The sequence below is a fragment of the Myripristis murdjan genome, chromosome 16 (assembly GCF_902150065.1).
Source record: "Myripristis murdjan chromosome 16, fMyrMur1.1, whole genome shotgun sequence".
Classification (NCBI taxonomy): domain Eukaryota; kingdom Metazoa; phylum Chordata; class Actinopteri; order Holocentriformes; family Holocentridae; genus Myripristis; species Myripristis murdjan.
Genome location: NC_043995.1, coordinates 6,702,521 through 6,718,585, shown reverse-complemented (window position 1 = coordinate 6,718,585; position 16,065 = coordinate 6,702,521). Strand labels below are relative to the sequence as shown.

At 42.9% G+C, this 16,065-nt stretch overlaps 1 protein-coding gene across 3 annotated transcripts; it reads left to right on the top strand.

Annotated features, from left to right (window-relative positions):
• The first annotated feature begins 774 nt into the window (after positions 1–774).
• LOC115373233 (protein tyrosine phosphatase type IVA 3) lies at positions 775–7,835 on the top strand. 3 transcript variants are annotated; one of them, XM_030071514.1, is made up of 7 exons: positions 777–885; positions 2,853–2,991; positions 3,209–3,301; positions 3,438–3,568; positions 4,009–4,083; positions 5,036–5,157; positions 5,188–7,835. In XM_030071514.1, the coding sequence occupies exons 2-6, from the start codon at positions 2,887–2,889 to the stop codon at positions 5,151–5,153; spliced, it is 522 nt and encodes a 173-aa protein (XP_029927374.1). In that variant the 5' UTR covers positions 777–885; positions 2,853–2,886; the 3' UTR covers positions 5,154–5,157; positions 5,188–7,835. The 3 variants fall into 3 exon arrangements, with proteins under 3 accessions (XP_029927375.1, XP_029927374.1, XP_029927373.1); XM_030071515.1 differs by having other exon boundaries at positions 775–885; positions 2,826–2,991; positions 5,036–7,835; XM_030071513.1 differs by having other exon boundaries at positions 5,036–7,835.
• Positions 7,836–16,065: the final 8,230 nt, after the last annotated feature.

Below are 16,065 nucleotides of genomic sequence, written 5' to 3'. Positions count from 1 at the left end.
AGCTCCCATCTCTTTCCCAGCTTTCCTGTCTCTCCCCTGTAAGTACTTCTGCGGACTACAGCTGTTTTAGTGGTGGAATCTTTGATGTGCAGTGACGTTGTCAGGTTCGGCTACTTTGTAAGATGAGTTTTTATTGTCATTGTGTGAGTGCATGAGCATGTGTGTTCATATTTGGTAATTTGGCAATTTGACAATAAGTTGGCAACTTGACCATTACTTGTCCTAGGCCCTCTCAAACAAACTGACCAAGAGTCTGCATTTACTCACAAATATCAGAGGTGTTGAATATGTAAGCTCCTCATTTTTTGTGTTAATTTTAAAGTTTATCCCAAATAATTACAATTTGTAATCATTTGACTGGATAGATTCAAATCTCTCTCTCCTACAAGCTGAAAATGGATTGTTTAATCAAGATATATTTTTTCTGTGTGTGTTTACTGTAGAACTGTTGGTTGATGGAGTTTGTGCGGCGGAGTGGTGACTACTGCCACGCCCAACACATTTAGACACGCCTCATCTGGGATGAAGCTCCACCCTGCGGCCCTGGGGCCCTGAACCCTGAGCGACCTTTGCCCTTTGCCCTCTGACCCAGTCAGCTCATGGGGTAACCAGTGGAGTCGAGCCACTGAAAGCTAACTTGAGAGCAAAAGAAAGACAGAGACACAGAGAGGGAGAGAGAGAGAGACAGAGACGGACTCAAGCGGTGAGAGACACAGTCACAAAACCGGCTCCAGCCTGTTGGACTGTTTGGAATAGTCAACTGATGGGGTAAAACAGTGCTCAAGACGACAGGACCTCACAAGTGGGAAAATACCTTAAACGGCCACGGAGCACTGATATCCCCAACTGGGTGTTCAAGACAACAGCTAACTGCTAAAGCTAAAGGTAAGGGGTGACTGGTCACAAGACCTTGACTAAATATAGGGACACACCAATAAATTTTACTGGGGCGGTATACCGACATGTTCTGACATTCTACATGGGGCTGTTGTTCAGCCTTTTTGGCTCACCGGCCTTTTTGGCTCACAAGTTCAAACACATTAGAGAAAGCATTCAAATGTCATCATCTCAGCCAGTGTGACAAGTGTTCCTTATTGATTTGGCCCCCCGGGGCTCATTTTCCCAGGTGTTTGGTTTGCTTGGCTGCTGTTAATGCCAGACCCTGGCTGTAGTACCATCAGAATCAGAAATACTGGATCAGTTGCTGTTGCATTATTGAAATATTGTAAAGGCCTACAGGTATAAAATTATGGCCGTTAAATAAACAGTTGAATATTATGAATTGTGATAATTAGAAATTCTTTTCTCTGAAATCCACAGAAAATACAATGAGAAGCCCAATCACAAACAATAACAATGTCTATGCTGCTGGGGAATCATAGTAAAGGATTTCTCTCCAAAGCATCTCTGGACTAGGAAGCAGCCTGTGGACATTTGGACAGACATAGCAGCTGTGCACAATTACTACGCAGCGAGCGATCAGCAATATTGTCCATGATAATATCAACATTAAGCTTGACCTTATTGTACCAGCTGTTCAGCCGCCGTAAGCTCCATCTAAAATTTACGCAGGCTGGTTTCATCTTCTCTTGCTTGTTGTCTTCCTCATTTGATCCATTCCTTTACAGGCATGTGAGGGTTCTATTAATGGAAAAAACAGAAGCATCTTGTGGCAAACATGAAAACATTTAAGCTTATGTAAGAGGAACAGTCTCAGCCGGGACTTTTTTTAAACACCTCAAGTTAAGATTGTTGACAGAGTAACTCTCAAGCACAACTGGATCAACTGAGCTGCCTCTGCCTGAGTACAAAATGTTTTTCCTTTTTTAAAAATTTTGGTGTTGTTAGATATGTCAGGCACACTTGATTTATGTGCCCAGTTACTTATTGCTTAAAGGGAAAGTCCATCTTGAAATATGATTCACACTTTTATGCAAATAATCTTAAATAACTGAAATGTGAACAAGATCTTAAAGCTACAGAGACAAGAGACTGCTCCACTGACAGATGCTGACTGACTTTGTCAAATTTAAGTTTTGCATACCAGTGTATTTTAATTGTGTGTCCTATTGATGGTTTTTAAATGTACCCATAATAGTAAATGTTTGCACATCTAGTTTTAACAGTCCAAAATTATAGCCATAACACCTGTATTCTATGTTAGGATGAACTGTATTGCAGCCCTTTGTGAAACCTGGTTGCCCCATTATACGCTTTGTTCGTATTCTACCTAAAATGTATCTAAATTTAATGAGCTTACGATACTGGGACTGTCCATATGTGACCGCATCATGAGTTTTGAGATGTCTTGAAGTTGCAAAAGGTTTGGTGTCATTTGAAATGTAAACTCTAAGATGAACTGATAATTACGTGATGATAATAGAAATCTTAAAATTCAGTGCAGCAGTGGAAATACACCTGTAAAACACACCTAAAGTTTGAGATCAATTCTGAGATAAATTGGAGATAAATCTAAAAGTTCAGAAAATCTTGTTTTTTTACAAGTTAAAGCTGCAATAATGAAAGCTGCAGAGGGATGAATAAACCCATAATTTGATTGCTGAGTCCACCTCACTGATACATTATGAGCTAAATTTGAGCTAAAGCACATTTTTTGTCAGCTGGATTTAAATGGTCCTCATTATTGTGATTCAAATGATCTTCAAGACACAGAAAGCTCATCATATGCAAAGGCAGCCCAGCCTGGGACACTTTTTGGATTGTTGAAGGCTGCCTCGGAAGTTAGATCAGGCATGAAGCTCGACGACTAGGAACCAAGTTCAAATTTTCCTCATACATGTTTCTCCTTGACATTGAGCTTGCAGCTAACAACTAACTGCTAACACCTAAAGGTCAGAGGTCATCCTGGCGGGTTCAAAGATTAAGATGGCCAGCATGAACCGTCCAGCTCCGGTTGAACTCTGCCACAAGCACATGAGATTCCTCATCACACACAATCCAACAGACAGCACGCTCAACACCTTCATAGAGGTAAATGATGTGTGTTTGTGTGTTTATGGCCCATGTAGACAGACAACATTGATAAGAAGTAAACAGAGTGGCTTCAAACATATAACACAGACACTTTGTGGGATCTGGGATCAGTTTAGTTTTAGCTGGATGTTTGGGGCTCCAGTCATACAAAAAACAAACAAACAAACAAAAAAAACAATCCAATCATCTCCCCTTGCCAATGTTCCCGCTCCAGGACCTGAAACGTTACGGTGCCACCACGGTGGTTCGAGTCTGTGACATCACCTATGACAAAACACCACTGGAGAAAGACGGGATTACTGTGGTGGTGAGGACACACTACACACACACACACACACACGCACTTACAATCTATACACAGATTACACACGTTATAAAACAGTAATCCTATGACAAAGCCCAGCTAGAGAGGGACAGGATTACTGTTGGGCTTCCTCTTTCAGGATTGGCCGTTTGATGACGGTGCCCCGCCCCCCAGTAAGCTGGTTGATGACTGGTTGACCCTGCTGAAGAAGAAGTTTCAGGAGGATCCAGGAAGCTGTGTGGCTGTGCACTGTGTGGCAGGACTTGGCAGGTCAGAGAAACTCTGACACACACACACACACACACACACACACACACACACACACACCTAACTAAAGACTAAGGACATTACATTACATGTTTCTTACGTAGAACTGGGTCAGAGCAGTTGGTAGCACAAAGGTTTGGTAATGACTTACTTACTTACTGAAATACCTTTTACTGCAGTTTTAATGTCATTTTTCTTTCCTCTGTCTTAGGCCTCTCACACACACAAACACACATGCACACACGCTCACGCACACATGCATATACACACACGCACACACACGCACACACACACACACACAAACACACACACAGATTCCAGTCAAGTCTGTTTCAACTCAGGCAAAGGAGGGAAGGAACAGTCAAAACGAGAAAACAAGCGCATAACTTGACTAAGTGTGTGTGTGTGTGTGTGTGTGTGTGTGTGTGTGTGTATGCACTCAGGGCTCCTGTGCTGGTGGCTGTGGCTCTGATAGAGAGTGGGATGAAGTATGAAGACGCCATTCAACTTATCAGACAGTAAGGACATTTACACACTTCAGCCCATAAATGCCCTGTCTTCATGCATAACATCCTATTAAATATATGGTGTAAGAACGTTTTCTGTGCTATAGTTTCATGGAGCAGTTTTTCCTATTTTTTTTTTTTTTTTTTTTTGAGGATGAATGTGAGTAAATTGCCTTGAGTAAGTTGGCCTGGACTTCTAAGGTACTTTTGTAACTGACACATTCAGAGTTGAGGTGAATCCAGGTCAATGCCATACCCTTCATTTCAATTTCCCTTTTTGAAACTACACCAAGCACAAAGAAGGAGATGATCTAGATAAAACAAAAGATATAAAACTATTGAGACGTGACTTTTACAAAAGGGGCTGCAACTCAGTATCAGGACCGGTATTTTTTAGATTTAAGGTAGTTTTGCACCCAAATTACCTGGATAAATTATCACCAGCGTATCTTTACAAGGAACGAAGATTTGCCTTCAGCCCCTCCCCGTTTGTGTTTCCACCGCCACCTCACGCCCCGCAAATCAGTCCACTGACATGAAAGAGCAAAGACTGTTTTACACTTCAGTTTTTACAGTTGTGAAGCATCAGGATATTTAACCTATTTAAACCTACCATAGGGAGTAGTCTCTCTGTAGTAAATCATCTGTTGAGTGTTTAATGGTTATTCATTTGTGCTTAAAGATGTAACTGCTGTGAAACAGTCATAAAACATCGCAAACAAAGAAAGCTTCCTCTCCTTGTCCTAAATCCTTACTAGACTACGTCCTTGTTTTACGAATGAAGCAGTACTCAAGGCAAAGCAGCCACACTGTTTGTACTTGACTATACAGAAATGTTGTGCTGCATGCCCCCCTCTCCCTGAAATGCGCCCTCAGTGCACAAATACTTACAACATAAAAGTGTTCAAATATGCCTTTCAAGCGGCTGTGCGTGTGTGTGTGTGTGTGTGTGTGTGTGTTCCAGGAAGCGTCGTGGGGCCATCAACAGCAAACAGCTAACCTACCTGGAGAAATATCGCCCCAAGCAGAGACTCCGCTTCAAAGACTCTCACACACACAAGAACAAGTGTTGCACCATGTGAACAGACACACGCACACACACACACACACACACACACACACACACACACACACACACACACACATTCATGCACATGCACACATATCCTTCCCCTCAGCACATGTCCTCAGGAATCCAGCCACACTAGCCTTGTGTTATTTTCATACACACACAAATACACATACAGACTTTCACTGATCTCTGCAGTGGGGCTTTAACTGCCCTGGGGAACTGGGGGAATGGTCGGGTGTTTATACAGTAATGTCATCAGACCCCCTCTTTCTCCCATTGTTTCTAATGATTTCATGTCTTTTTCTTTTAAAAATTATTTTTTATGGCATGTCGGCTTCATATGATAGTTTACAGTAGAGAGAGACCGGAAAGAAGGGCAAGGGAGAGAAGGCGTAAAGTACTATTATTATATTTTTAAAGCTTATTTTTTGAGGAATATTTGCTGTATTAGGTAGTTCACATTAATAAGAGATGGTACGGGTGGGTGGGAGAGAGAAATTGATGTGTTGTGGGGTCCTGAGCCCGATTCAGATTCACAACATCCCAAATCCTGAGACCTTAGGACACCAGGAAAGATTCAGATATCACTCATATGGGCTTTTGAAAGCTGATACTTTATTTTAGTCAATACTGTGCACCAATACGCAATATATTACCATTTTCATCCTAAGGCATTACAAGAATTCAGTGTTTCCCCCCTGAATTTTTCTCTTGACAGGGTGGAAAAGCCTCTGAAACAGCATTTTGAAACTGAAATTTGATCTCAAACCTGTACAAATGTATGCTTTTAGTCAGGTTGACAGCTTTTTAAAGGACAATACCGGTGCCAGTTGTCTAGGTTGCCCACTCTTCTTTACATTATTCCTGAGGGAGTCTGTAAACAGTCACTGATGCTGGAGATATCATGGCTAAACTTCTTTCCTTCAGAAGAAGAAATGTGCTGCCATTCATTCTTGTACCAAATAAAAAACAACTTTAGAATTATTTCAGTGCACCTGAGTTGAACATTTTCAGCATCAGCTAGGTTTGCCTTTCAGAAAAGACAAAAAAGGCAAGTTAATGTTAAAAGATCTAAATACATATGACATGCTTTGCAAAACAAATGACAGGTTAAGTAGAGGGACTTGAAAAACTGCATGCACTCCCGATGTATTCCACAGATTTCTTTATTAAGTACATACAGAACAAAAATACAACGTTTCAAGCCATGACAAGCTCTATGTCTCACTACCTTTGAGAGAACCCAATGTAACGTAGACATAGTAGTTAATGGGCCTTCACTGTAAATGACACCGGTATTCCCCTTAAAGGCAACCCACCTGTACAATATTAGGGGAAACTTAGTAAATGACTTCATTAGGTGGACATTTAACTTACAAGGAGATTTAAGAAAATGAAATGTCCTTGCACGTTTTACAAGCTGTAGTCATGGAGGAAGCTCCAGGATGTCAGTAGTGGATGACAATGACATGCCAGTGTGTGAGATTTAATTAGAGGCCAGTATTGGCCTGATACTATATCAGTAAACTGATATATCGATCTAACCCTGCTACATGAGATTCAGCTGCTGTTACTACATATCACCACATCAGTCAGACTTAGATGGGCTATATGGGCTTACGAGACACATTATGATGTTGTTCCTCATCTGGTGTGAGGGTCTAAGGACAGAGGATGTGGTACTCCTGTAAAGCCCTTTGGGACAAATTTGTAATTTGTGATTCTGGGCTATACAAATAAATCAAACTGAATTAAATAAATTTGAAATTATGAGACACATTATGATGTTTAAAGTGGCTCATTCCCGCTGGGCCAGCTACGCTGCAACAATCTGCAACTGATGTATGCTGAACTACCATTATCATTACCAACCCTCATTATCACCTTACCAACCATATTCTGTATATTCCATGATCATAATGCATGCAGTGTTATTAAATTTAACTGAGCATGCATAGCAAAGCTATTTGAATTCCCTGTTGTCATGGCAGCCACCAATTCACACCAGTCCACTGCAGCGTGAGCCCACCAGCTGTGGTCTGAGGATGGAGCCACGTTGTGTCAAAACCCCATGTAGCCTCAAATCATGTCTGGCATACCGTAACATGGCCTAGTGCTGCACATAGGCTCTTAGTGTTTCGCAGTGTGTTACAGTAAACTCATCTATATTTTCTTGTGGGGTGGAGGTTGCATTTGAATATGCTTTGTTCCTTATTAAAGCAGCAGCACAGTTGGAGTTCTTTTCTTTCACTTTACATTCAAAATGCATTGGCCGGTAGTGGAACATTCGCTCCTTGTTATGTCTCAATAGGTCAGGTGTTACAGCCTTTGCTCACTTTTCCAGTATCCATGTTATTAATTCCTCTGACAGGGTAGGAGGGGGAGACGGAGGGAGGAAGGAAAGAATGGAGGGAGGATCTACCCCAGTTTTATCTGAAGTGTTTTCTTTTTTTTTTTAACAATTACTCTGGGATAAATTGGCTGTGTATGTGTATATATGTGTGTGTGCATGCATGGGTGTGTGTGTGTGTGTCTGTGTGTGTCTGTGTGTCCTTGATAACTTTAGCAATACTGATCTGGATCATTGGGAATGGCTAAAGCTGCCACATGTCTAATCTTTGTAAATTCTTATATTTAATACATTTTTGTCTGTCATTTTCCCCATTGTTTAATAAAATTATTTATAATTTCCCTCTGGCCTTATCATTTTTTCTGTCTTTATATAAAATCATTTGTTACTTTGACTGTTCTGCATCAAGCTTCATTCCGACAGTCTTTTTACCTTTGAATAGCAAAGTAAAACCAAGATGTCAGTTAAAACATGCATTACTAAACAGTAGCAGAAAATATCAGCTTGTAGCACGGACGTAATTTGGGGGGGGGGGGGGGGGGGGGGGGGAGGGGGTAGCCAGTTAGCCAGGAGTCTGTCTTCATCTGCTACTGTGAGTCCAGTGATCGAAGACAACATGTGTTTGGAAGCTTTGGCTAAGTTGATTATGTTAAATGTTAATAGTTAACTCTTCTATGCTCTTTGAGTCAAATTGACCCATGTTCACTTTTCTTTTATATTTAAAATTTGATTTTCTTCCATATAACTGCCTGAAAATAGCACATGGCTCTTTGTTACACTCACTTCAAATAAAATTGATGATCACTACATGCACTGAATTATGGATATTTTTTTTTCAGTTTCTCCCCTCCTGTGATATTCCCTGGTCAATTTGATCCGCCCACCACTGGTTGGTGCTGGGTGGTGGTCCAAACATTTGAAACGATTTCATTTCATTTTCACATATACCAGTCTGCGATAATCCATCCAAATATGCCTGAGTTCAACTATAGTCAAACTAATTGAGAATTTCTGCTTATTTTTACTCAAAAATGAGGTATAATTTTGTGTAAATGAGATCTATTGATCATACATTCCAAAAATAAGTGTAAAATTGGTGGTAATGGGTTGGAGTGAAGTTGACTAACAAGGTGAAACACAGAATTGGGTGATAATTTTATGCTCTATGCTTTACAACCAGTCAAACCACATAGGGAACAGTGAACTTAAAAGGAACAATAGAAAAAAAAACTACAAGGAGATCAGTGAAATGAGCTTCATATTACTTTGAGGTGTAGGGTAGATGTCATGGAACTGTTCAAGCAGTTCAAGTCCCCCACCCCCCACCCCCCTTCTCAAGCCAGTTGTGTCACCCCCCCACCTCTGAAATTAAAAAATTTCGTCCATGATTTATTGTCTATATAAACTGTAGCCTACAAAAGTCAGCCTTGATTAATTTAATAGTGTCTTTGCCTACAGAAGTGAAGTGTCGCGGAAAAAACACCAAAACGCACCAAGAGGGAAGGAGAATGATCCCAACTTTCTGGACTGTTGTTAAATGCATCACCTCTTCAACGCGGACCACAGTGCTGAGCTTGCAGCCCACCAATCCACTCACAGCGCTGCAGGCAAATGAAGAGAAAAGCACCACGCATATTTCACATTATAAAGAATGAACCTGTTTCATGAAAAGAAGAAGAAGAAGAAGAAGAAGAAGAAGAAGAAGAAGAAGAAAGAGAATCAGAGCCAGAAATAGTTTATTGATCCCCGAGAGGAAATTGGTTCAATCACAGTTTCTCAAATTCACAAGAGAAGAATTAAATTATAAGAAATATATAGAAATACAAAATATAAACATATGTGCCTTACAAATTGCAATGTGTATGTGCATTATGTATAGTTGTATCCAAGGTATGTGCATAATAAGCATTAAGTGTCAATATGTTCATTAACCTGTACAATTAATGCACATTTTGAGAATACAGCAATTAATACAGAAATAAGAAACTGAGCATATTGAAAAAGGCATACCTATGTACACCTTCTATACACAGGTATACCGCACTGTTGAATTGTTGTCAAGTCTTACGGGAATAAGTTGTTGCACAGTTAAATGGTTAAAACACAGTTTAAATGTTTTGTGTGTGTGTGTGTGTGTGTGTGTGTGTGTGTGTGCGTGCGTGCGTGCGTGCGTGCATGCGTGCATGCGTGTGTGTGTGTGTGTGTGTGTGTGTGTGTTGTTTGTTTTTACTAAAAATAAATAAACTTAGTAATTAATTAATAAATTTTGTCTTTGTCCCAGGAAGGGCTTTATTTCAGTAACAAGTCAGCTATCCACAGTGAGTTTTAGTGAAAGTGGAAAGAAGGAAGGTTACAACCAGCAGCCTCATTCATTCTATTAGCTGACTGATTGATTCACATGATTAATACTTATGTGACAAAACCACACTTGCACACAATCATAATTTCACTAATTTATAGGTAATTTATTTCACTAAATCAATAAGTACATGTCAACAAGCTGTCTTGAGTGCTTGTCGATTTATTGATGAGATGCCTGAGTGTGTCACACAAATATCTGCCACGTTTTCTGGTTTTCAGGTAGGGTCTGAAACTCTGTTCTGTTGTTGTCAATATACAGCATTTAAGTCCATGACAAACAAAATACAAAACAAAAATAGTGAATATTGAATGAGTGAAGGAGTTAGCCACTGGGAAGTCAGTCAGAGACAGAATCACACAAAGCAACAGGTTTCACAGAACTCTCACAGCTGAATGTGCTTGTGACGTCACAGAGACTGTCTCTCCATGCATTATGCTGCAGGTCTCTAGATGTCTCATTTTGTGCGCGCGTTTGAGCAGTGAGCAGCAACTTTCTGTGACAATTGCAAGCAACTTTGTAAAACTACTTTGTTTGATATTTCCTGTTTGTTACTTTTCACGTGGAATACAATCTCCTCAGCCAGGATGCAGGCTCTGCTCCGGGCCAAAGAGCAGGAGATTTTCTCTCTGCGATATAGACTCAGAGATGCAGAGGAGAAGAAAAGGAGAGATGAGGCCTGGTGGTGCTCGCAGGTCAAGGAGAAGGACAGAAAGCTGCAGGTCCTCCGAAAAGCTCTCAGTGACATGGAGAGCATAAAAAAGGCCTCCAGAGTGAATGAGGAGACATGGAAGAGAGAGAGGGAAGACCTGGAGGAAAAATTGAAGAAGGCGTTTGACTGGGGATCTACCGTCTTCAATGACAAGACCAAGGAAGTCAACCTGTTTCGCCAGAGCATCGAGGAGGAGCGCCAGAGAACAAATCAGGCCCTGCAGAACAAAGAAGAGCTCGAAAAAGAGCTGAAAGACAACAAAAGCACTATTGAGTCTCTGAACATGGAGATTGAAAAGATGTCCTCTAGCATTGCAGCTCTGCAGGCCCAGTCTGCCTCTCAGCAGGAGGAATTCCAGAGGATGCTGAAGCAGGCAGAGGACAGGGCAATTGAGACAGGTGAGGACAACAACAAGGTCCTTGCCCAACTCACTGAATCCATCAACTGTCTCAGGGATCAGCAGAAGCACTGGGCCGAGCAGAAGCTGCAGCTGGAGGCTCAGATGGCAGAGGAGCGTGAGTCCTGGAAGGAAGAGAGGGAGAAGCTGCAGGAAAAGCTGAAACAGACTGAGGAAACCTGCACTGCTCAACTGGCAGAGATCAGCTCCCTTTGTCAGAACGCAGAGTCTGCCGCAAAGGAGAGGGCAGAGATGGCCGCCACCATCGCCGCTCTGTCCTCCCAAAGCCTGGCAGCAGCTTCCAGCGAGACAGAGGCTGAGCAGCAGATAGCAGCTGAGAGCGCAGAGGCTGACCCAAGCAGCCAGACAGAAGACCACGCTGCAGTCAGCAAGGTACCATTTGCACATTTATTTTTACTGTATTTATTTTTCTGGTCTGTAAAAACAAAGTGCTGCAGAGTTTCATACTAAATGAATTTCTCTCTTTCTGTGTCAGAAGCGTAAAGGATGGAGACGTGTCTTCAGCCTCAATATTTTCAGGAGGAAGAAGAAGAGGAGCGCTGAGAAGGAGCTGAATGAGGATAATTAAGTGTGCAGGGCCCGGCTGCTTTGGAAGGAAAGACATCACTGCCAGCAGCCAATAAACATCTTCCAACCAGAAAACATCCTCTAATCAGCAAACATCCTCCAACCTGCATGCTTCCTCCAATCAGAAAACATCCTCCAATCAGCAAACATCCTCCAATCAGCAAACATCTTCCAACCTGCACAGCTTCTCCAACCAACACACTTCCTCTAGCCAGCCAACCTGCTGCAGCCAACCTCCTCCAACCGGCAAACCTCCACCAGCCGACAAACCTCAAGTCAGCACACCTCCACCAGCTGGCAAAACTCCAGCAGCTGGCAAAACACCATCAGCCAGCAAAACTCCACCAGCCGACAAACATCCAGCCTGCAAACCTCCACCAGCCGGCAAAACTCCACCAGCTGCCAAATCTCCTCCAACCGGCAAACCTCCACCAGCCGACAAACCTCAAGTCAGCACACCTCCACCAGCTGGCAAAACCCCACCAGCCAACAAATCTCCTCCAACCGGCAAATCTCCACCAGCCGGCAAACCTCTAGCCAGCAAACCTCCACCAGCCGGCAAAAACTCCTCCAAACAGCAAACCTCCTCCAGCCTGCAAACCTCCACCAGCCGGCAAACCACCATCAGCCGACAAAACTCCACCAGCCGACAAACCTCCATCAGCTGGCAAAACTCCACCAGCCGACAAATCTCTAACAAACCGGCAAACCTCCACCAGCCGACAAATCTCTTCCAACTGGCAAACCTCCACCAGCCGACAAACCTCCAGCCTGCAAACCTCCACCAGCCGGCAAAACTCTACCAAACGGCAAACCTCCACCAGCCGACAAACCTTCACCAGCCGGCAAAACTCCACCAAACGGCAAACCTCCACCAGCCAACAAACCTCCAGCCAACAAACCTCCACCAGCTGGCAAACCTCCACCAGCCGGCAAAACTCCACCAGCCAACAAATCTCCTCCAACCGGCAAACTTCCACCAGCCGACAAACCTCAAGTCAGCACACCTCCACCAGCTGGCAAAACTCCAGCAGCTGGCAAAACACCACCAGCCAGCAAAACTCCACCAGCCGACAAACATCCAGCCTGCAAACCTCCACCAGCCGGCAAAACTCCACCAGCCAACAAATCTCCTCCAACCGGCAAACCTCCACCAGCCGACAAACCTCTAGCCAGCAAACCTCCACCAGCCGGCAAAAACTCCTCCAAACAGCAAACCTCCTCCAGCCGACAAACCTCTAGCCTGCAAACCTCCACCAGCCGGCAAACCACCATCAGCCGACAAACCTCCATCAGCTGGCAAACCACCATCAGCCGACAAACCTCCATCAGCCGGCAAAACTCCACCAGCTGACAAATCTCTAACAAACCGGCAAACCTCCACCAGCCGACAAATCTCTTCCAACTGGCAAACCTCCACCAGCCGACAAACCTCCAGCCTGCAAACCTCCACCAGCCGGCAAAACTCTACCAAACGGCAAACCTCCACCAGCCGACAAACCTCCAGCCTGCAAACCTCCACCAGCCGGCAAACCTCCACCAGCCGGCAAAAACTCCTCCAGCCGACAAACCTCCACCAGCCAACAAACCTCTAGTAGGTATACCTCTATCTATTATTCACTGGTCCTGGGAGACACTTTGAGTTCTTCCATGTTTTTTTAACATGTTTGAATGACATTAAAATATCTGAATCTGAATCTAAATCTCCACCAGCTGGTAGACCTATAGCCAGCAAACCTCCACCAGCCGGCAGACCTCTAACCAGAAAATCTTCTCCAACCGGCACACCTCCACCAGCCGACAAACCTCCAGCCTGCAAACCTCCACCAGCTGGCAAACCTCCCCCAGCCGGCAAAAACTCCTCCAACCGGCAAACCTCCACCAGCTGGCAAACCTCTAGTTGGTATACCTCTATCTATTATTCACTGGTCCTGGGAGACACTTTTAGTTCTTCCATGTTTTTTTAACATGTTTGAATGACATTAAAATATCTGAATCTGAATCTCCACCAGCCGGCAAAACTCCACCAGCCAACAAACTTCTAGTCAGCACACCTCCACCAGCCGGCAAAACTCCACCAGCTGGCAAAACCCCACCAGCCAGCAAAACTCCACCAGCTGGCAAAACCCCAACAGCCAGCAAAACCCCACCAGCCAGCAAACCTCCACCAGCCGACAAAACTCCACCAGCTGGCAAAACTCCCCCAGCCAACAAACCTCTAGTCAGCACACCTCCACCAGCCGGCAAACCTCCACCAGCTGGCAAAACTCCACCAGCTGACACACCTCTAGTCAGCACACCTCCACCAGCCGGCAAAACTCCACCAGCCAACAAACCTCCACCAGCCGACAAACCTCCTTCAGCCAACAAATCTTTAGCTGGTATACCTCTATCTATTATTCACTGGTCCTGGGAGACACTTCCATGTTTTTTTTTTTTTTTTTTTACATGTTTGAATGACATTAAAATATCTGAATCTGAACTTTCTCCAACCAGTAAACCTCCTCCAACCAGGAAATTTCCACCAGCCGGCACATTTGCTTCACCCGGCCTACCTCCTCCAGCCAGCAAATCTTCACCAGCCGGCAAACCTCCTCCAACCGGCCTGTCTCCTCCAGCCGGCAAACCTCCACCAGCCAGTTCATTTCCTCCAACTGGCAAACCTCCTCAAACCGGCAAAGTTCCACCAGCTGGCAAATTTTCACCAGCCGACAAACCTTCAGCTGGCAAACCTCCTCCAGCCTAACCCTAAGCCTTTTGACACTTAATATTGCCAAGAAATAAACTTGAACTTAAATAAATTCAAGTCAATCAGTAGTTGCATCTTATTTCTTCCTTTTGATGTTTTTCATGAAAAATAAATGATAAGTGATTTAATTCCAGTGTTTATTGCAGGTGAAAAGTAGTAAACTGCTGTTCAGACTACAGCAGCCAGTAAACAGTCACTACAAAAATATTTTGAGCTTTTGGACATTTACTTAGCCCAGTTCATTGTTGTTGGGCTCGTGTTCCCTATTTAGTTATTCAGTTTGTATGTGTATTGTTTATCATGAGGTCTTTGTGTTGTCCCTTCCACTTTTTCAAAAGTTTCAAAAGTTCTCAAGTCAGTTGTGTCCCCCCCACCTCTGAAATCAAAATTTTGTCCATGGGTTGTAGAAAAAAGAAAACTGAATGCTAAATGGAGTCTTGATAGTGTTGAGGTGAAAATTCTTGTATTTTTAAGTAAAGTCAGTGAAAGCCTTAAAATTGCAAATACAGATTTTTAATCTGTAGATGTTATAGGGAGATATGAAGTTTTAACAGTTACAGGGTACTATATCTTGTTTTCAAAGGAAAGTGATTTCTAAAACGAGTGAGCTGCTTATGTTTGTGGGTGTCTTTCTCAGTGAGGGAGCTGTTTGAATTTTCAACAGCTCATCACCCGTCTTAAATGCTGTTGGCAATTGCCATCACACAGGTGTGGGGGTGACAGTATTGGCCAACACAGAGCAATTCACCTTCACATGTTATTTAGCTTTTGATTTCTTTTTCAAATACTGCAATAAAGTGTCGACCACCATACCCATCTAATACGACAAATGATCAAAACAGCTGGTACTGATATTCCATTACCAACTCACCATCTGTTATATCATTCATGTCCTATAAAATCATTTGGAAGTAAGATATATTTAATTACTAAATATTTACTCCAACTGATGCTGGTTCACACCCAGGTATGAAAAAAAAAATCATTCTGTGTTTTATTTGTTCTATTGAATGCATCCATATTAACTTGTGCTTGTGCTAGTCAATGGATTTGTCTGTAGACATTTTGTAAGTGGGACAGCAAGTATAAGTTGATCACTGGACACTGAGAGGATTGTATTGTCAAAGTTAATGATGACAATCATGATCACACATGTTGACCACCTGACCATCTGTTCATTTGTTCTTAAGTGCTTGATCATGACACTAGCCGCCCTGTGCTGCTTTCAGCCGTCACACAGTGGGGACGCTGTCTTTGCATCATATGGCCCCAGACTTTGGAACAGCCTTCCTGAACATCTCAGGGCTATTGAAAAAGTTATCAAAACAAACAAATAAGTTAATATATTTTTAAAAACTAATCTTTTTTTCCATGTATTCTCTCTTCCTCTCTGTTTATTCTTTGCTATTAATTTTGATGTATTTTAGAGTTTCTATTGTTTCAGTTCATTCAGCTGTATGAAATTTGATACCGAAACAAACTGAATTTAACGGAATTGAACTGACACGGCCAGTAAAGGCAGTTGGTTGACATTAAATCCTAATCCAGTCTATAAATGCCGCCACCTAGAGTCTTTTAGGTGTTTTTACAACGTAATGTGGTGACTCACACCGTAATCGCACCTTTATTTATAATCCTACATAACACTACCATGACTCGGGCAGGGTGTAGCCTATCACTCTCTGTAGGGGGGGGTCAAGCCACAATACTACAACCTGTTGTGTTACTAACCACAACACATGGTTAATCCTTGGCCAAAATGTGTTT